The 21,334-nt window shown below is 36.2% G+C and overlaps 1 protein-coding gene across 11 annotated transcripts in view; it reads left to right on the top strand.

The window, feature by feature from the left end:
* Positions 1 to 21,334, top strand: part of FAM13B (family with sequence similarity 13 member B) — a 90,292-nt gene that overhangs the window by 45,901 nt on the left and 23,057 nt on the right. For all 11 annotated transcript variants that reach the window (XM_042984499.1, XM_042984488.1, XM_042984537.1 and 8 more), the window contains 5 exons: positions 6,023 to 6,064; positions 6,652 to 6,807; positions 8,595 to 8,733; positions 18,964 to 19,028; positions 21,198 to 21,246. In XM_042984499.1, coding sequence (XP_042840433.1) covers positions 6,023 to 6,064; positions 6,652 to 6,807; positions 8,595 to 8,733; positions 18,964 to 19,028; positions 21,198 to 21,246 — 451 coding nt within the window. The remainder of the gene's footprint in view (positions 1 to 6,022; positions 6,065 to 6,651; positions 6,808 to 8,594; positions 8,734 to 18,963; positions 19,029 to 21,197; positions 21,247 to 21,334) is intronic.

The following is a 21,334-nucleotide window of genomic DNA, read 5'->3' as shown; positions in this document are numbered from 1 at the left end:
TTACAAGGTCAGAGAACGAATTTGTACAGTCAACTTCTGTAGCCTCGTGAGTGACAATCTGACTTATAAAGTATAAAATCTATTTAATTTATTTACTAAGGCTTTTTGGGGTAGGGAGAGGGTCTGTTGAAAGCAGTTGTTTGATTGTCCCTCCATATCTTTAGGGCTAAAGAACCTTTACTCTTACACTAATAATCTAGCTCATTGATTACTACATATAGATATATACAAATACATATATACATGTATTTGTAATTTAATCCCAGTATCATTTAAAAGGGATAGGAAACAAAAGATCAACTCTGTCGATCTATCCAATATAAGACCATTAGAATTCTTGCTTTTTTTTTTTTTTGCTCTTTTGGATAACTGGAAGATGATATTAAAGTTCAGTCATTTCGGAAGCTAGAAATAAATCTAGCAACTTTAACTTCTAGTATGGATAAGAATTGTCAGTGGTATTTATAAAAAAAATGTAGACTTTTGGGGAGTGCCTGGGTGGCTCAGTCGGTTAAATGTCCGACTTCAGCTCAGGTCATGATCTCATGGTTTGTGGGTTCGAGCCCCATATCAGGCTCTGTGCTGACAGCCCAGACAGAGCATGGAGCCTGTTTCGGATTCTGTGTCTCCTTTTGTCTCTGCCCCTCTCCTGCTTGTGCTGTCTCTCTCTCTCTCAAAAATAAATATTAAAAAAAAAAAGTAGACTTTTGGACCCTACCTCCTCTGGGAGGGCCTCAGAAATCTGTTTTTTAAAAGCTTTAAAAAAATTGGGAAATAAATCATGCACACAGAAATAGGCATCAACGTGTATAGCAAAGCAAGTTAGTCAAAGCACATATCTTTGTAACCACCATCCGCATCTAGAATAAACCCTGATAGCACCCCAGTAGGTCTCACAGTCCTGATCTCCTCTCTCCCCTCTAATGGTAACCACTATGCTAACTTTTTGACACTAGTTTTTAGCTTTATGAAAATTAAATGTCACTGTGTATATATTTTTGATTCAGCTGCTTTCACTAAACATTGTATGTGAGATTTGTCCATGTCTTAGGTCTTTGTGGTTCATTTTATTGCTGTAAAGTATTCCATCCTAAGATTACACATCAGTGATCCAATTTAATATTGGCAGACCTTTGGATTATTTTTACTTGTTGATTATTTATTTTTGTTGTGTACATTTTTTTTTTTAAGTTTATTTTCTGAGAGAGAGAAAAAGCGCAAGTGAGGGAGGGGCAGAAAGGGGGACAGAAGATCCAGAGCGGGCTCTGCGATGACAGTTCATGGACCATGAGATCATGAACCGAGCCAAAGTCGACGCTTAACCAACTGAGCCACCCACGTGCCCCTGTCATGTACATCCTTATATATATCTTCTGGTGCACGTATGCATGTACATGAAGACATAAATTTGACTTTTAACTTTTGTAAATATTACCAAATTGTTTCCCAAAGTGCTTGCCCCAATTTACACTAACAGTGCATGAGCATTCCCAGTGCTTCACATCTTTGCCAACACTTGTTATTAACAGTTTTGGAGGATATATAATATTATTTCCTTGTCATTTTAATAGGTTCATCCCCTTTTCATGTGTGTATTATCAGTTAATTCTTTTGTGAAATAGCTGTTCTGTTTCTTGATTTTCTACTGTTTTTTTTTCCTTGTTGAATTGTAGGAGCCCTTTAAAAGTATGCATTGGAAATATCTTTTCATTTTATGTTGTGCCTTTTCCTTCTCATATTGTGTCTTCTGAAGAATGATTCTTAATTTCATTCAGGTTTACTGTTCTTTTCCCTTTGTGGTTAATGCTTTTGGGGTTCTGTTTAAGAAATCTTTTTCTAAATATGTATTTCTGTATTATCTTTTTTTTACCATAAAAATAAATTTTATTTGTTTTATTTTTTTATTACGTTTAAAATTTCAATTTCAGTTTAGTTAACATTCCTATATTACCTTCTAAGAACTGTATCATTTCACATTTCTTATTTAGGTGTATAATCTACATTATATTATATTGTCCTTGTGTGTGAGATGGTGCCAACTTATTTTTTTCAATATGAGTTAACAGATTGTCCGAGTACTCATTTTTGGAAAGACTGCCCTTTTCCCTGCTTTCTGTAGTACCAGCTTTGTTCCTTATCAAGTGTGTATTCATGGGTACATTTCTGTTCTGTTTTTCTTTTTTTTTTTTTTTAAACAATTTTTTTTAACGTTTATTTATTTTTGAGACAGAGAGAGACAGAGCATGAACACGGGAGGGTCAGAGAGAGGGAGACACAGAATCTGAAACAGGCTCCAGGCTCTGAGCTGTCAGCACAGAGCCCGACGCGGGGCTCGAACTCACAGACCGCGAGATCATGACCTGAGCTGAAGTCGGCCGCTTAACCGACTGAGCCACCCAGGCGCCCCATGTTTGTTTTTTCTTGTGCCAGTGCTATGTTATTTATTTTTGCTTTATTGTTTTTGGGGTCTGGGGTGGGGTATAGATCTCCAATAAAATAGCACTGTCACCCCAGGACAGTGTGATATAGGTGGTCCATGGATCAAATCCTTGTTTTAGGGGTCGTAAGAAAGCCTCCACATTCTGGCTTAATCTTTACTAGCCTGTGTGTGTATAATTATAAAAACATGCTATTTTAAAAATTATTTATATATAATTATTTATATATATTTTATCTTAATCTTTAGATTTGCATTTCTAGTAAGTGTTCTTATATCCATGTATCTATTAGCATTTTAATAATCTAATCTGATGGGAAAAGGTGAGAAAATTCTTCTGAGAAGTTAAATAAGTAGTTGCCTAACAATGGCAGATTTGAAAAATAACAGAGGATATATACTCCCACAAAAGTTAAAACATGATACTAGGCTTTAGTAACAGACTGATGGACTAAGTAGTTGAGAATTAGAACTTGTTGAGATTTTGGTGTACAGTACAGGAAAAGCTCACCAGAAGCCACAAATTAAATGGGGAAGGGAAGGATGTTGGATTTATACGTTTTCTTCACACCATTTGATATACTACACTGTCAGGTATTAAAAACAAAATACTTCTAATCATGTAAGTATGTAATGTGTGTAAGCTTAGAAATTGCAAGTATTACTGAGGAAAATATAACTAATCAGACCATGTAAAGATATATCTTCAATAATTAAATAGGCAACCCATAAAGGAAATGAAAAATATAAACAACAAATCATTGTAGCAAAATATCAGAAAAAGACTTAATCTTAGTTGACATTTAAGCACTCTGGAGGAATACCTTCATTTATCTTTTCTTGTTTTATTTTGTTTTGTTTTGTTTTGTTTTGTTTTGTTTTGTTTTGTTTTGTTTGCGGAAGTCACTAAGTGTTAACTTTCAGCTCATTTGAAACTACTAGAAATGGACCCATGGCTAAACTCTTTTTGTGCACGTATATGTGATTTCTCTCCCCAGTGTTTCCTTCAGAAATGAACTTCCCAAAAACATCATTAAAATTTGAAAAATTTTTAAGTATTTCCCTTGAGGGTATCAGCATGAAAGCATTTAGAACTAAGAATAATCTGTTCATGAAAACTAGCATAATACTGGCTGTTAAAAAATTTTTTTATAAAGCTGAGAGATGTTATGTGTGCCAAACCAGAGTGGCTTACTGTTGTCTGATAAAGCAATTGTGCAATTTGCTACTCATATGTTTACTGTAAGGGAGACCTGAAGATTACTGCATGAATGGTAAATGATGTTATTTGGTTTCCTGCAGAGAATCCTGAGAATATTAATCTGATAGACTTTGTTTCTTATGTTGGTTAGAGTTTGTGTTGGCACATTTACAGGGGATCTTTCATAAAACTGATTTAAATTTACTTTTTAAAAGTGACTCTTCATTGAGTCACAGACACACAGAAAAGTTCACAAATCATAAGGTTATTGAATTCTCAAAAACTCAACTAGTATAACCACCACCTGGGTTACTTGTTCCTTCTCAAATTCTTCCATCTCCCTTTTTGCCAAAAGTAGCTGCTCTGTGGCTTCTGTTGCTATAGATTACTTTTTTCTGTTAACTATTTTTTTCTTTAAAAATCAACTTTGAGCAGCATCTGGGTGGCTCAGTCAGTTAAACATCCTAACTCTTGATTTTGACTCAGGTCATGATCTCACTCTTCGTGGGATTGAGCCCCACATTGGGCTCTGTACCGACGTTGTGGAGCCTGCTTGGGATTCTCTCTCTCCCTCTCTTTTTCTCTCTCTGCCCCTCCCCTGCTCTCTTTCTCTCTCAAAATAAATAAACATTTTTAAAAAATCAACTTTGAGGCTGTAATTTTCACTCAATAAAATGCACTTTATAAACGTACACATTTGCATGTATGTGTTTACAACCACCACTGTCAAGACACAGACTGTTTACCATCACCCAACAGTCTGGCCCCATGTCACGACTGATATCCTTTCTGTCACTGTATTGATTAGTTATTAAAAAAATTTTTTTTTAATGTTTATTTTTGAGAGAGAGTGAGTGCAGGAGAGTCAGAGAGAGAGGGAGACACAGAATCTGAAGCAGGTTCCAGGCTCTGAGTTATCAGCACAGAACCTGATGGGGGCTGAAACCCACAAGCTGAGAGATCATGACCTGAGCTGAAGTCGGACATTTAACCGACTGAGCCACTCAGGCGCCCGCTGTATAGATTAGTTTTGCCTGTTTTAGAATTTCATGTAAATGGAATCCCCTCTAGTAGGTACTCTTTTGTGTCTGGCATCTTTGCTTGGCATAATGTTGAGATTCATGTTCTTGGCATTTTTCAGTTGTTCGTGCCTTTTATTTAAAAAAAATGCTGAGTGTATTCCGTCGTAGGATGTCCTACAATTTGTTTCTGTATTCACCTGTTTGCGTTGATACCTTTGGCTATTACGAATAAAGCTGCTATGCTTGTGCAAGGATTCCTATGGAATTATACTTTCACTTCTCTTGATTAAATACCCAGGAGTTACAATTGTGGGCTCATTTGGGAAGTTTTTTTTTTTTTTTTTTTTAAGATTTTATTTTTAAATAATCTCCACACCCAACATAGGGCTCAAACTCATGTCCCCGAAATCAAGAGTTGCTGGCTCTGCCAACTAAGCCAGCCAGGTGTGCCCCCGCCTGTTATTCCCCCATTTGGTAAGTTTTATAAGAAAGTGCCAAACTGGTTGCCTGGGTGGCCCAGTTGATTAAGCGTCTGACTTGAACATGAGTTCGAGCCCCGCGTTGGTCTCTGGGCTGACAGCTCGGAGCCTGGAACGTGCTTCGGATTCTGTGTCTCCCTCTCTGATCCCTCCCTGACACTCACTCACTCTCTCTCTCTCTCTCTCTCTCTCTCAAAAATAAACAAACATTTTTTAAAAAAGTGCCAAACTGGCTTCCAAAGTAGTTGGAACATTGTACATTTCCACCAGCAGTATATAAAGTTCTAGTTGCTTCACATCCTCACCAACACTTTATTTTAAACGTTTTAGTGGTGTCCACATTTCATTGTGGGTGTCAGTTGAACTTTTAACTATGGTAAAAATGGGATTATTTTGTCTATTTTTATAAGTATCAGTAGATACTGTGGTGCAGAATTGGCTGAGGAAGGTCTGCTACTGGCACAGTGAATGAAATAGTCTGATTTTAGTATCCATTTTGCCTTTTTTTGTGACTTGAATAGTAGCACATGCTGTTACTGTTGGCAGGGAGTACGGAATGAGCACTGATGCCTTCATACTATCCTAGATGAGGTGCTTTTGTTGGGCTAGTAGTCCACTTTTTTCCCCTTCAGCCTTGGAATAGGTCAGTGTTTCTTCACTTGAGCACCAAATGAAGTAGTTGCCTATACACATGGGTATGTATAGTTTTTGTATGAAAAATAAATTCTTTAGAAAATTAGCATCACATTGTGCCAGAGATGAACATGTAACTTAGTGCATGCTCTCCTGGTTGTGTCGAGGTCATGCAAATGTGGCAGTTTTCAACACTTCATGAAGTTAATATTGAAAAGTTTTAATAGCTTTTTTCTTTCTTTGATTACAGTGCCCATTTATCTCCCATCAGCATCTTACCAGCCTCTGCAGAGTAAGTAGTATACTTAGAGAAGACAAATCTGTTTTTAATATAAAAATATTACTAAACTGTGGAAACTAAAATCATGGTATATTATGCTTACTTTAGAGGAAGGACTGTACATAAGTTAGTGAAACCTAGTTAATATTTTATATACTGCAGTAGGAACAAATACATATGTATATGTCTCTTTAAGAAGTAGACTTCATGTAAAAAATATGGACAGGGTCCTTACAGTTTTCTTTGATTTAGCTAAGTATTGACAAATTGTTTTGCGTTATAAATGTAGCTTTGCAAAGTCTATTTAAATGGTTTTCTGTATAGTTGCGAGGAATGAATACTGGGACAGCTGATCCTTCCCACCTTGGTAGTAATAGTGATAGTATGGTTGATTTGTCTATTAATTTGGGCAAATTTCTTTTAAAAATTTAACCTAGTATTATGTATTCCTTTTGTATGTTTCTTTTTGTATGCTAGCTTATACATTTCAGTACCCTGATAATTTGTTTTACTAGTCATTGGTTTTAATGTTTATATTTATGTGGCCAAATGCCCAGTTAGGGTGACTGCTTCTTACTAAAATGTGTTCTGTTTTGTAGCATTTTGGAAAGAACAATTAGAGCAGCTGTGGAACAGCATCTTTTTGATCTGCAGAGCAGCATAGATCATGATTTTAAGAATTTACAGCAGCAAAGTCTGGTGTGTAATAATGAAGCAGAAAGTATTAATTGTGATGGGGAAGGATCTAATAACCAGTAAGAAACTTTTACAACATTTTACTGTTATTTATTGTTATAAAATGTTTGATTATCTTCTAAAAACCATAGTTTACTTAAAATGGGATCTTGGGGATTTCTGAAAGTGTGTGTGGAAAGTGACTGTATAAATTTGTATGTAAATTGTATATAGTTAATACTGAAAATCTAAATTTTCCATTAAGATGGTAGACATTAAGTCCAATACTGCCAGGTTTTCCTCCCTGACCACCAGATGAAGTAGTGAGCTTAGCTTTAGGGACTATGTTGTATGAAAAATAACTTAAAAAACCTTAAAGACCCATACTGTGTGCAACACATGGTCTCACCATGAGAGACATGAAGTGATCTAGACAGCAAGGTACGGGGACACCAGATTGACTTTGCTTGTATTGCATAGTCATTAAGTGAAATAGTGAGCAGAATCATCCTTTGCTTTTTAAATTTTATCCCCTGTCACAAGCTACTACCCTGCTGGCCTCCCTGCATACTTTTTTTTAGGTTAGTTGTTAATAGTTGAATTTTGTATAAGTTAAAAGTATGTCTGTGCTGTGTGATATTATTCCACTTTTCATTGCACTTGTTACTTTTAAATGGATAAAAAGCCTCATCTCCTTTCCTGTTACCTCAGCCCTGCACTTGAGGGATAAATACGTGCCTTTCTCTGAGACCATAATGCAGTGATTTCATAGTTTTTATTTACCAGTTTTTATTTGGAGGACAGATGAGAAAGATGTATGCAAATTTGGAGTGTTCATAGGAGGTAAAAAAAAAAAAAAGATTGGGTAGAGTGTTTCTTTTTTTCTTTTTTTTTTAAATTAGATTTTTAAAAGGCCAAGTGTATATAGTGCATTAGAATAGCTATTAAATATGAATTGAAACCAAAAAAAATTAATGGATATGAAAACCAAGAGTTGCAATATGTTTATTTTAGGAATGCCATATTGTACAACTTGCAGGTGTGCTCTGTAGTCTGAAGAGATGGCATCACCAGCCTGTGGAGCTTTGTGGCCCTGATTTGTGTTGCTTTGAAGGCATGATTGGAACTGATAAAACTGGATTGCTTAAAAGCATTGCTTTTAAGAGTATTGGGCCAAATATGAAGGAAAACAGTATCTGAAAATAGCAGTAATTAAAAGTTGGAAATAGTAGGAAAGTAGTCCAAAGGTTATAATTCATATAAGTAGATTCCTTGGCGTTAGTCTTTAGTTTAGCTAGAGATCCTGAAAATCTATGCCCATGCTCACACAATAACCTTATTTTTATCTCTGAGGAAATAACTCATGTTCTATCATTGATGGTGGTATTGTCTTTGTAAATGAAAGCCTACTGCAGTATTTTGCATATTCTGAATAAATTATGTAACATGCAAAATTTGTAGTAGGAAACTACTGTTGTACTTGATAAAGTGTTGGACACTGTGGTGTTTAGTGTTTAGTGCTAGACTTGTATTTTAATTGAAACAGATGATTATAATTGAGAGTATACATTTGTAAGGGAAATTATTTTGGCACATAAATTATTCTTTCAGCTGTTCATTTGTTTATGAAAATTTTCAAAGGGAATAACAAACAAGGTAGTTTTCTCGAAGCATTCCCTGGAGAGACAAAAATAAACTTAGTGTGTTTAATAATCTAATTGACAAAATGAATAAAGTGTGGAGTTTTATGAAAAGGACTCATTATCTTAACAAGTGGAAGTTTCAGATCATTATTGATATTTATTTATTTTAAAAGCATTACATATTCAACATTTGGCCTGATCTGATTTTTTATCTTCATTACTAGGGTTGATATTGCTGATGATATTATTAATGCCAGTGACAGTAACAGTAACAGAGACTGTTCAGAACCTGTGGCTAGCACTAATTTAGACAGTGAAGTTATGCAGCAAGATTTTGTATTTGAGGATGAAGAAAATAACCAGGTAAGACATGGAAAGAATAAAAGATCTTTGGGTTAGGTGTGCTAGACCTGCAACTCTGATTGCTTTGTGTATTCCTTTCATACTAGAAGTCATAGTTCATTATTGTTGACACACACATTTTTTTTGATTATGAGTCCCAAGAACATACACTCTATCAGTAAAGATCAGGAACCATCATTGGGTAGAGAAGTAGATATAAAATATTTAAAAATATTTTCCTGAAAGGAAACAAATGACATTGTTAGCTGAGGTGGTTGGTGGTATTATGGTTGTATTTTGTTCTTTTTAAAAGCTTTTTTTTTTCTAATTCCCAATTTTTTCCCGAAGAACGCGGGATCTTTTCATAGAGAAAACCCATGAACATCATTTTGAAAGTAGATTGTGGGGCGCCTGGGTGGCTCAGTCAGTTAAGCATCTGACTTCACCTCAGGTCCTGATATCGTGGTCTGCAGTCCATGGGTTTGAGCCCCACATCAGGTTTTGTGCTGACAGCTTGGAGCCTGGAGCCTGCTTCGGATTCTGTGTCTCCCTCTCTCTGCCCCTTACCCACTACTCACTCTCTCTCTCTCTCTCTCTCTCTCTCTCAAAATAATAAATAAACATTAAAAATTTTTTTAAAAAGTAACTAAATTGTTTTCACTGTCATAAATTGTCCATGGTTGCATTGCTTTTAAAGTAACGTAAATAAATATACAAATTGGGGTGTCTGGTAGTTCAGTCTGTTAAGTGTCTGACACTTGATCTCAACTCAGGTCTTGATCTCAAAGAGTCGTGAGTTCAAGCCCAGCTTTGGTCTCTGTGCTGGGCATGAAAAATAAATAAATAAAAAATAAATAAACACACACACACACACGTATATACATATACGTACACAAAGCAGTATCTTTTTTTTTTAATTATATCTTTTATTTTTTAAAATTTGCATCCAAATTAGTTAGCATATAGTGCAACAATGATTTCAGGAGTAAATTCCTTAGTGACCCTTACCTATTTAGCCTATCCCCTCTCCCACAACCCCTCCTGTAACCCTCAGTTTGTTCTCCATATTGAAGAGTCTCCTATGTTTTGTCCCCCCTCCCTGTTTTTATATTATTTTTGTTTCCCTTCCCTTATGTTCATCTGTTTTGTCTCTTAAAGTCCTCATATGAGTTAAGTCATATGATTTTTGTCTTTCTCTGACTAATTTCACTTAGCATAATACCTCCAGCTCCATCTACATAGTTGTAAATGGCAAGATTTCATTCTTTTTGATTGCCAAGCAATCCTCCATTGTATATATATATACCACATCTTCTTTATCCATTCATCCATGCAGTATCTTTGTACAACATGTTTCACAGTTTAGTTTTGATAACTTTTTAAAATAAGATTCTTAATGGATAAGGAAGTTTTTATTCAGCATGTTTTCATTCTAAGTCATGAACTAAAGTGTAGGTATAATAAAGAACTTAGGGTCTGTCGACTGAGATTTGTATTCTGGCTTTGCCTTTTAATAGCAGTGTGACTTTGGCCAAGTTACCTAACTTTCCTTATCTGCTCCTTGATTTTCTTTAGACAGGTAGGGAGTAATACTTCTGTTAGAGGATTATTGTAAGTATCCAGAGAAGTAGAAGTATAAAATTATTTTATAAACTAGGAAACGTTCACTGAAGTTAAGTTGCTCCTGTTATTTTTACTCCACTTGTATATTACTTATATATTAATGCTTTTACTTATGCTGGTATATTAGATAAATCCCTTTTCATGTAGTAGTCTCCTTGCCCTTTTCTGGATTTTCAATTTCTGCCTGTCTACTGGATCATTCCCATCAGTGTAAAATGTTATTTTCCCATGTGTAGGAAATAATTCTCTCTTGACTCTTCACCCCCCTGTATGTAGTTAATCCCCTATTTTTTGCTTCCCCCTCTAATAAAATTACTTGAATTGTCTCTTTTCTTTAATTCTTCTCTTTCCACTCTCTCTTAAACCTACTTCTGGTAACCTTTTGCCCCATCATTCCTCTGAAACTGCCTTTGCAAGGTACCAATGATGTCTCTTGCACATTTTACTTGACCTAAGAGTACAGTTTGATTTAATTAATTACTCCCACTACCTTGATAAGGTTCTTTTGTTTTATTTATTTATTTATTTATTTATTTATTTATTTATTTATTTATTTATTCATTCATTCATTCATTCATTCGTTTTGTTTTGTTTTTTCCCCCTTGGCTTTCAGAATATCTCATTCTTCTCTGTTGTTTTCTACTTGACTGACTGCCCTGTTTCTTTGTTGATTGCTTTTCGTGTTCTGAACCTTTGAAATTTGGAACAGCCCAGTGCCCATTTCTCAGATTGTTTATTTTCATTCACTCATTTGGTAATATCATTTCGTCTAATGGTTTTGAAATACTGTCTACCTGTAAAGATTTCCAAATTTATATCTCTAGTTGAGGCCTTTCTCTTGAATTTGATTCCTATATCGAGTTGTTATACTTAACATCTCCACCTGAATATCTTGTGAGCATTTTAAGCTTTACAGGCGCCAAACTGAATTTATAATCTTGTCCACATGGCTGTTCTTCTTTTTGTCTTTAAAATCTCAGTAAAGGGCAATTTCTCCTTCCATATGCATAGACCAAAAGCCTTGGGTCATCCTTGATTTCTTTCGCTGCACATCCCATTCTTTACAGAGTCCTGTTGGCAATACCTTCAAAGTTTATCTGGCGTCTGACCACTTTTTACCATTTTCATTGCCACCCTGTAGGTCCATATCAATATCATTTCTCCTAGATTAATAGATTAATATAGTCTTGGTAACTGATATCATCTTTGCCTTCCTGTGGTCTGTTCTTAGCACAGCAGCCAGAGTGATTGTTTTAAAAGGAAAATTAGAGAATTTTCCTTTCCTTTCTCTTCTCAGAACCTTCCATTGCCATCTAGGTATAAAAATAGAGGAATAGGTACTGCAGAAACACTGAATGATAGCTTAGTCTTTTTCTTTTTCTTTTAGTTTTTTAATGTTTGTTTATTTTTGAGAGAGAGAGAGGCAGAGTGCAAACTGGGGAGGGGCAGAGAGAGAGGGAGACACAAAATCTGAAGTAGGATCAGCACAGAGCCTGACGTGGGGCTTGAACTCATGAACCGTGAGATCATGACCTGAGCCGAAGTTGGTTGCTTAACCACCTGAGCCACCCAGGCCTCCTGACAGCTCAGTCTTAAGGTTAGCTATCTGAATTGCTGTTTTCCCAGGTGTCCTGTGGTTTGCTTCTTCCTCTCACCTTGTAGATGTTTGCTCAGTTTTACCTTTTCTGTAAGGCCAAATCTCCTCATCACTCTGTGTTAGTATTAGCAGGTCTTCCCATTGACCCACCCCCATCTAGTCCCTGAAGTTTCGGTCCTTTTCCCCCTTGCCCTTGATAGTGTTATCGCTATTGCACATATCTTTTAAATTAGTAGTTTACTGTCTGTCTCCCACCAGGGACTATAATCCCTCAACCCTTCATGAGGATTGAGATTTTTATTTGTTCATTATTGCATCCCATTATCTAGAACACATAGGTATTCATTAAGTATTTGTGGAATATGTGACGAATAAATGAGTAACATCTGGCACATAGTAGGCAACTAAATAAAATATATATATTTTTAAGTAGGCTCCACACCCTGTGTGGGGCTTGAATTTAAAACCCTGAGATCCAAGAGTCATGTGCTTTACTGACTGAGCTAGCCAGGTGCCCCTAAGTAAATGTGTTGAATGAAATTGGTGTATCATTTACTTTGTTAACAATGCAAGAATTATTTTTCCCCCAAACCTTTTTTTGTTGTTTTTTTAAGAGCAGTTTTAGGTTTACAACAAAATGGAGAGGGAGGTATGGTAATTTCCCCTATGCTCCCTGCCCCAACACAGGCACACTCCCACATTATCACCGTCACTCACCTGAATGGTACGTATTTTATCAAGGACGAACCTGCCTTGACACATCATAATCATTCACAGTCTAGTTTACCTTAATGTTCATTCCTAGTGTTGTGCATTTCATAGGTTTGGACAGATGTAAAATGACATGTATTCGTTATGATATTCATACTGTGGTTTTTAAACTGTCCTAAACATCCTCTGTGCTCTGTTTATTTCTCCCACCACCCCTGCAACCACAGACCTTTATTGTCTGCAGAGTTTTGCCTTTTCCAGAATCGTATAGTTGGAATTGTACAGTATGTAGCCTTTTCATAGTGGCTTCTTAGTAGTATGCATTTAAGTTACTTTCACATTTGCTTCATGGCTTGATAGCTCATTTTTTAGCGCTTAGTCATTGCCATTGCTGCAGTGTACCACAATTTATTTATCCATTCATCTACTGAAGGACACCTTGGTTGCTTGCAAGTTTTGGCAGTTATCAATAACACTGGTACTAATATCTGTGTAGACATAAGTTCTTCGCACCTTTGGGTAAATAATAAGCAGTATAATTGATAGGTCAAATGGTACACTTTTTATAAGAAACCTCCAACTGTCTTCCAAAATGGCTGTACCATTTTGCTTTCCTACCAGTAATGTTTAAGTTTTCCTCTTGCTCCACTACTTCACCCCAGTATTTGTTGTTGTCAGTGTTCCAGATTTTTGCAGTTCTAATATATGTATAGTGATATTTCATTGTTGTTTTTAATTTGCAGTTTTCTTAATGTCATCATGATATTGAGTATCTTTTCATATGCTTATTTGTCATCTGTATCTTTAATGAGTTCAGGCCTTCGGCCCATTGTTTTCCTCACGAACCCAAAGCCCATTTTTTAATTGGGTTGTTTTCTGTTGAGTTTTAGGAGTTCTTCGTTTATTTTGAGTAACAGTCTTTTATCAGATCAGTCTTTAGCAAATTAATGGTTTTTTTAAATGTGCTACTAGATTTGTAGTAAATATTTAGAATTTTTGTACTGATAGGAGAGTGATCTGTAAATGGTACAATAGTTTGTACAGGAATTTGGACTATTTTTGAGGGGTTGAAAGTGATCAGTAGCCTGATTAGAGATTATATCAAAATACTTGTTCTTATCAATAACTTTATCATAAATCAATCCATTTCAAGATTAGCAAGCTTTTATTGTTGATACCTAACAAACTTACATTTATTTATATCTTCCAAACAATGAGCGATTACTGAGATGTAATCTTCAAGTGGAGTCCAGATGTATTTGGGAAGCTCTCGCAGAGCTAGATGATAGAGCACAAGAGATAGATGATTGTCACTTCAGTGTGTACTATTATGAGATCTCCTCAGATTGTTTTTGTTTTTTCTTAACAGTTACGAAAATACTTAAATACAGTAACATGTTTGTTATGTTGTTTTTATTTTTTTTATTTATTTATTTTTTTTTTTTCCACGTTTTTTATTTATTTTTGGGACAGAGAGAGACATAGCATGAACGGGGGAGGGGCAGAGAGAGAGGGAGACACAGAATCGGAAACAGGCTCCAGGCTCCGAGCCATCAGCCCAGAGCCTGACGCGGGGCTCGAACTCACGGACCGCGAGATCGTGACCTGGCTGAAGTCGGACGCTTAACCGACTGCGCCACCCAGGCGCCCCTGTTATGTTGTTTTTAAATCCCAGTCTCTCTTTATTTTTAAAAATGGTGATATAATTGGGCACCTGGGTGGCTCAGTCAGTTAAGCGTCTGACTTTGACTCAGGTCATGATCTTACAGTTCATGAGTTCAAGCCCCGCAGTGGGGTCTGTGCTGATAGGTCAGTGCCTGGAGTATGTTTAGATTCTGTGTTTCCCTCTCTCTTTGCCCCTCCCCTGCTTGCTCATGCGTACGCTCTGTCTCTCTCCCAAAAATAAATAAACATAAAAACATTTTTAAAAATTGTGATATAATTGACATATTATATTAGTTTCAAGTATGCAACATGATACTGTATATATTATGAAGTGATCACAGCCTGTCTAGTTAACATCCATCACCACACAGTTAAAAAACTTTATTTCTTGTGATGAGACTTGTAAGATCTCCTCTTAGCAACATTCAAATATACTATACAGAATTATTAAATATAGTCACTATGCTTTACATTATATCCCTGTATCTTATTTATTTTCTAATTGGAAGTTTGTACCTTTTTACTGCTTTCACGCATTTTGCCCACCCCTGAGCCTCTGCCTCTGGCAATGACAGATCTGTTCTCTGTATCTATGAAGTTGTTTTTGTTTTGTTTTTTAGATGTCACATATAAATGACATCATATGGCATATGTCTTTGTCTGACTTATTTCACTTAGCATAATGCACTCATGGTCCATCCATGTTGTGACAAATGGCAGGATTTCCTTCTTTTTTATGGCAAAATAATACTCCAAATATATAAATATATACACTGCATTTTCTTTATTCATTCATCCCTTGATAGACACTTAGGTTGTTTCCATGTTTTGGCTATTGTAAATAATGCTACAGTGAACATGGCGCTGCAGTTATCTTTTTGAATTAGTGTTTTGTTTCCTTTGGATAAATATCCAAAAGTGGAATTGCTGATAATCATATGTTCTAATTTTAATTTTTTGAGGTACACGGCTTTCCATAGTGGCTGGGTCACTTTACATTTTCACAACAGTGCACTATGGTTCCCTTTTCTCCACATCTTTGTGCCAATGTTTGCTCTCCCTCCCTCTTTTTCTCTTTTCCTTTCTTTCTTGAGTGCGAGGGGAGGAGGGGCAGAGGGAGAGAGAGAATCTTAAGCAGACTCCCTGCTCAGAGCGGAGCCTGAAGTGGGGCACAATCCCGTGTCCCTGGGATCATGACCTGAGCCTAAATCAATAGTCATATGTTCAGGGTGCCTAGGTGGCTCAGTTGGTTAAGTGGCTGACTCTTGATTTCAGTTCAAGTCATGATCTCGCAGTTTGTGAGATGAAGTCTCTCATTGGGTTCTGTGTTGACATTGTAGAGCCTGCTTGGGATTCTTTCTCTCCCCTTCTCTCTGCACCCCGCTCAAAATACATAAATAAACTTAAAAGAAGAGCTAGATGTTCAGCCAACTTGAGCCACCCATGCTCCCCAACACTTGTGATTTCTAGTCTTTTTGATAGTAGCCATTCTGCTAAGTGTGAGATGCTATCTTACTGTGGTTTTGATTCGTATTTCTCTGATGATTAGTGATGTTGAATACCTTTTCATGTACCTGTTAACCATCTGTATGTCTTCTTTGACAAATGTGTATTCAGATCCTCTGCCCATTTTTAAATTGCATTGTTTGGGTCTTTTTCCTGTTGAGTTGTATGAGTTCTTTATACATTTTGGATATTGACCTATTGTCAGATATATTGCTTGCCATTATTTTCTCCCATTCACTAGATTGCCTTTTCATTCTAATGATGGTTTTCTTTGCTGTGGAGACTTACCAGTTTTGACCACATTAATCAATGGAAGAAATTGGCTTATAATGAAGTATATTTAACATACTGTTTAGTGAGAGTTTACTAAGCAGATGAAATGTGGGAGTGGAATGAGAATATTTAGCTTACTTAAAAGAAGTAACTATTAGCATGCTTGAGTACTAGGTAAGTGGAGATGGGAAGATGCGGAACTAAACAATGTGGAAGCTTCAATAATGGATGCATAAGGAATGGGTGGAGGCCAGAGAAATTACTGGAAATGCCCATCAGGCTTTAATTAGTTCCTGGCAGTAAGCTGTGACAGCCCCCAAAACATCAGCGTTATGATTATGTTGCAGCTGCTCCTCCCACTAGTACTGCCGCCGCCACCACTACCACCAGAGCTCTCTGGCTTACCTTAATTGAGACCACAGTGCCTGGACCTCCTTTTGAGGACGCTGATGTTTGTGGGGAAGGGATGGGGTCGGGGGGGGAGAGTATGGGCTGTTTTGCCTGCTGATAGTTTAGAATAAAAAAGCTTTTTCTACCCATGTACAAAGGAATGAATATTTTATGTGGAGTGAATTCTGAGGAAGTACAATTTGTTCACATGATAAAACATACTTTAGTTTCTCAAGAAAGAATTGTATATTTCTGTGTCTTTTAAGTTGAAGCCTGGCCATACTTTAACCTGACTCTAACAGCTTTTATTTTTTTGTCCTGGGGCATATTTTGGAGCATAACCCTATATTCTTACTCTGAATTTCACTGCTGGGCTATCAGCATTCGTCTTCTGTCACTGCATCTTTCTTTTATGTTCCCTCCACTTGCTGTGTTTTTTGTTGTTGTTGTTTGTTTGTTTGTTTGTTTTACTACTTTCCAGTATTTGTTTAAGGATTATGTTGGCTACATCTGGCTAGAAAATATGTAGGTATTCTGTCAGCCCTTACACTTGTTTCAGTTATTTCATAGTATAAGGAATTATAGATTAAATTAGAGTTGGTGATGTAATAGTGTACTTTTATAATAGAGCTTTATAAGTTTTTCTTGTAAGCTATTTTTTTTTTTATTCTCTCCAGTAACTGTAAGATAGGCAATTAAATGATTGTAACTCTCATTTGTGATGAGACTTGAATTTGGTTCTTTGAATAAAACACCAAGTCTTATTTTTTTTAATTTTTAATTTTTTTAAATGTTTATTTTATTTTTTTTTTCTTTTTTTTCTTTCAATATATGAAATTTATTGTCAAATTGGTTTCCACACAACACCCAGTGCTCATCCCAAAAGGTGCCCTCCTCATTAAATGTTTATTTTAGAGAGAGAGGGAGACAGAATCCCAAGCAGGCTCTGGAGTGCGATGTGGAACTTGAACCCATGAACTGTGAGATCATGACCTGATCTGAAATCACGTGTCGGACACTTAACTGACTGAGCCACCCAGGTGCCCCACCAAGGCTCATTTTAAATCTTGGGTCTAGGTAATGATTATTTCCCGAGCCCAGATGCCTTCATATTTAAGAATGTAAAGCTGTATTCCAGAGCAGAGAGGTTGCTGAAGTCTGATCAGTGGTTCTCACGGTTTGAGTCTCAGGATCTCTTGATATTTTTAAGAGTTATTGAACATACTAGAAGGATTTTGTTTACATAGGTATATTGATTATTATTTACCACATTAAAAATTAAAATTGAAAAATTAAAAAAATGTTTATTAAACTCACTCAAGTTACTATAAATAAGGTTGCTTTTAATAAAAAGCTTAATAAAAAGCTACATAGGGGCGCCTGGGTGGCTCAGTCGGTTGAGTGTCTGACTTCAGCTCAGGTCATCTCACGGTTCGTGGGTTCAAGCCCCGTGTTGGGCTCTGTGCTGACACCTCAGAGCCTGGAGCCTGCTTCGGATTCTGTGTCTCCGTCTCTCTCTGCCCCTCCCCTGTTCATGCTGTGTCTGTCTCTCAACAATAAATAAATGTTAAAAAAAAAAAAGGCTACATAAAACATTTTTTAGAGGAATGGTATTATTTTACATATTTACAAATATCATTAATGCTTGTTTGACTTAATAAAAGTCAAGTTGGATTCTCATATCTGCTTCTGCATTCAGTCTGTTGCTATAGGTTCTTTTGTTTGAAGTGCATGAAGACAATTCAACCTCAAAGAGATATTTAGTTGGAAAATGGAAAAGTAATTTAATAGCTTTTTCCAGATAATTATGAACTGTCTTTCATACTAAAACTGGACAAATAGTTTGTTAAGAATTGAACTGTTGATTGGAAGTGATTCTCAAAAACACTGAAGAGTTTACATAATTTGTAGTAATGCACGGGATTTTTTTATTAGGCTCAGTAAGTATCTGGGGAAGGAACAAGGAATAGGATGGTGTCCTTAGACTCATTAGAAAATAGGGGGAGTGTTCTCATGTGTTTCTGAGGTTTACAGTTGTTATTTCAAATGTATATGATAAGGGGATGTGGTGAACCAAATGATTTCTGTGTTACCTGCTAGGAAGTTACCAACTTAACATGTTTGTGACTGGGAAGAAAGAGAAGCAGCAGTTGGCAGGTAGGACAATAAAGCTATCCTTTTTGGAGGAAAGAGTTCTGAGGAAGGAAAAGGAATGTGATAGTAACTGTAGTACCTCTTAATAGTGTAGTGAGAATACAGGGTCTCCGTTTTACACACACATCCACACACATGCACACAGGCCTCAAGTTTTGAGAAAGATAAATTATTCTCTGCTAAAAGGGATGCCAATACTTAAAGACGATTACAAAGAATTAAAAGGGGGCATTTGACTGACTTGTAATCTAATAGAATTTAGTTTGGAAATTTCCTTTCATATATGAGTGTTGGGAGCTCCATTAATACAGCAGTGGTATTCTTTTTGTCAGTCTGTAGGTATACTGTTAGAGCCATGCAGTGACCACGGTGACAGTGAAGATGGCTGTCTTGAGGGGTAAGCATTTCCTCTCATTACTAATTAATTGGTCATTTTGAGAATTGGAGCCCTTTACACATTTGGGGGTGAAATTTTTACATGAATCTATTAACATTTTTGATAATCTAAAAAACCAACTTCTTATTTTAATGGTATGCATGAAGAATATTCATAAATATTCAGTGGGGCTACAGGTTCAGACAGACATTAGTTATAACTTGGAAAATATTCAGAGGGAAGAACAGAGCTTTCTTAGAGACACTTAAAAACTTTCAATTGGTTTGTAGAACAATTGGAAATTTATGGATATTCTGAATACACTTTTCAGTAAGTTGATTCATAGGCATAGAACTGTGGATAACTAACTGAAAGATTATAGTATATTTACTTTAACACATTTGTACAGGATGGTTTTTTCCCCTTCCAGCTCCTCCTTGGTGTGTCCCAGGGTAGTGCACTCTTATGCAGTTTGTGCTTGTTTCCTCATTGGCCAGCAAAAATGGGAGGGAGATACCTGAGGCAATGAGTAGTTCAGCCATATGTGGTCTCCATTACTTGATAGAGTCCTTTTGAGCAGAAGCTTTCTAGAATATTTTAAGTCACTGAGTAGGTTTTGGTCTTGTTACCCTCTTTCTGATTCCCTGAGACATTGCCAAGAAATGTATTATAACTTTCTTAGGAAAGATGATTTGGGAAAGATGATTTGGTATTTAGAAAACACATCAGTAATGAACACAGACTAGATTGTAAATACTGAGGATTCTGAAACAACATTACTGATTTGGTGATAGCGTGTTGGCAAGGGTAAACTTGTGTTAATGCCATTGTCTTTCTTAATTGCGAATAGGAAACCTGTACTCTGAGGGTAAGTAAATTCTTTGGAGCCATGTCTCTGGAGTGTCTCCATACTCTGAAGGTCCACAGATTTCCTGCTTACAGCAGTTCCTTGTGCTTCCTTTCAGGAGGCAGGAATGATCCTCTTCCAGCCCAGGGAGTATTGGAGCTATGGGCTGAAGATATAAGATTAACAGCATTAACAGGCATCCCCAGAATGATGACATCTGGATTTGGTAGAACAATAAGGATCCATTTAGTGAGGACTCAATCTTTTTGGAAAAGATCTTTCCTCTTCAACTTGTGTATAGGTTAGCAAACTTGTTTTTAGATCCAAAGAATTCCTTGGTTAGATGGATTACATTTTGCATGTTTAACACTCATGTTTCTCAAATTAAGGTGATCGGGTCTTTTGTAGTCTCAAGGTAGAAGACTTGAGTTCTGCCATTTGCTCCCACTCTAATCAAAGGAAGCTTGCCTCTGAGCTTGCCAGGGAATTTAGGTCATTTCTCATGCTCAGGAAGAATAAGGTAATTACATATATGAGGAGATGACTTGGAATAGCTAGATCAAGACCTGTCTTCTAGGTACACACTGTTGTGGCAGGATAGAAGCAGCTTCTGTGTGTATCATTGTAAATTATAACCATATCTTTGGGGAAAACTTTTAACCCGTTATGAGATTAGATGCTCTGTTGACTGGTCAGATAGTTAGAGATCATTCGTGACAGCTTGCTCTAATACTTGTTCTAAATAGGGGTTCATTTTTATAGGGGAATAAGAGGTGAGTTGAAATTTTAAATTTCCTTTTTACATGTTACCATTATGTTTTGAGGAAGGAGAGGTCTAGAAGTAGTTGTCTTGTTTTGATTGTGATAGAACACAATCAGATTTAAAATACAGGACCATAAAAAAAAAATAGGACTATAGCTATACCTTTAAAAAAATCTTCAAAAGGAAAAACAAAAAGTCTCAGAGTTGGGGATAATAAAGCTATTCAATTAAAACTAATATTTACTTTACAAAATCTTTTCCATTTGACATTCAACCCTTTTGTTTTCTATTTATTGTGGATTTAAATTTCCTTTTTAGATGTTTTTCTTTTGAGGGGTGGTTGTGTGGGAGGATGGCAGATGTTAATTTTTCTAAACCTGAAGTAATTCTGTGGATCTTTTCAGTAGTGTGTGATTTTCAGATATAGGGCTCCAAAGAATGGGCATATGTCCAGTTGTCACTTTCTCTCACATTGTAAATGCTAAGTATATGGGGAAGAGAGGAATCTAGGTAAAAAAAAAATGCAATGGTAGTAATCTATTTCTTCTTAAAAGACTAATAACTGTACTTGTATTTTTAGGAAAGAATATGTGTCATTTGACAGTGATACATTGTCACACCTGATTCTGGTAAGTTATTTTTTCTTATGGTTCTTAAAAATTTGACTAAGTTTAATCTACCAATTATTATATCTGGCCTTTAATTCTTGGATTGAAA

Source organism: Panthera tigris, chromosome A1 (assembly GCF_018350195.1).
Source record: "Panthera tigris isolate Pti1 chromosome A1, P.tigris_Pti1_mat1.1, whole genome shotgun sequence".
Taxonomy (NCBI): domain Eukaryota; kingdom Metazoa; phylum Chordata; class Mammalia; order Carnivora; family Felidae; genus Panthera; species Panthera tigris.
Note: the sequence above shows the minus strand (reverse complement) of the source record. Positions and strands in the feature narration are given on the sequence as shown.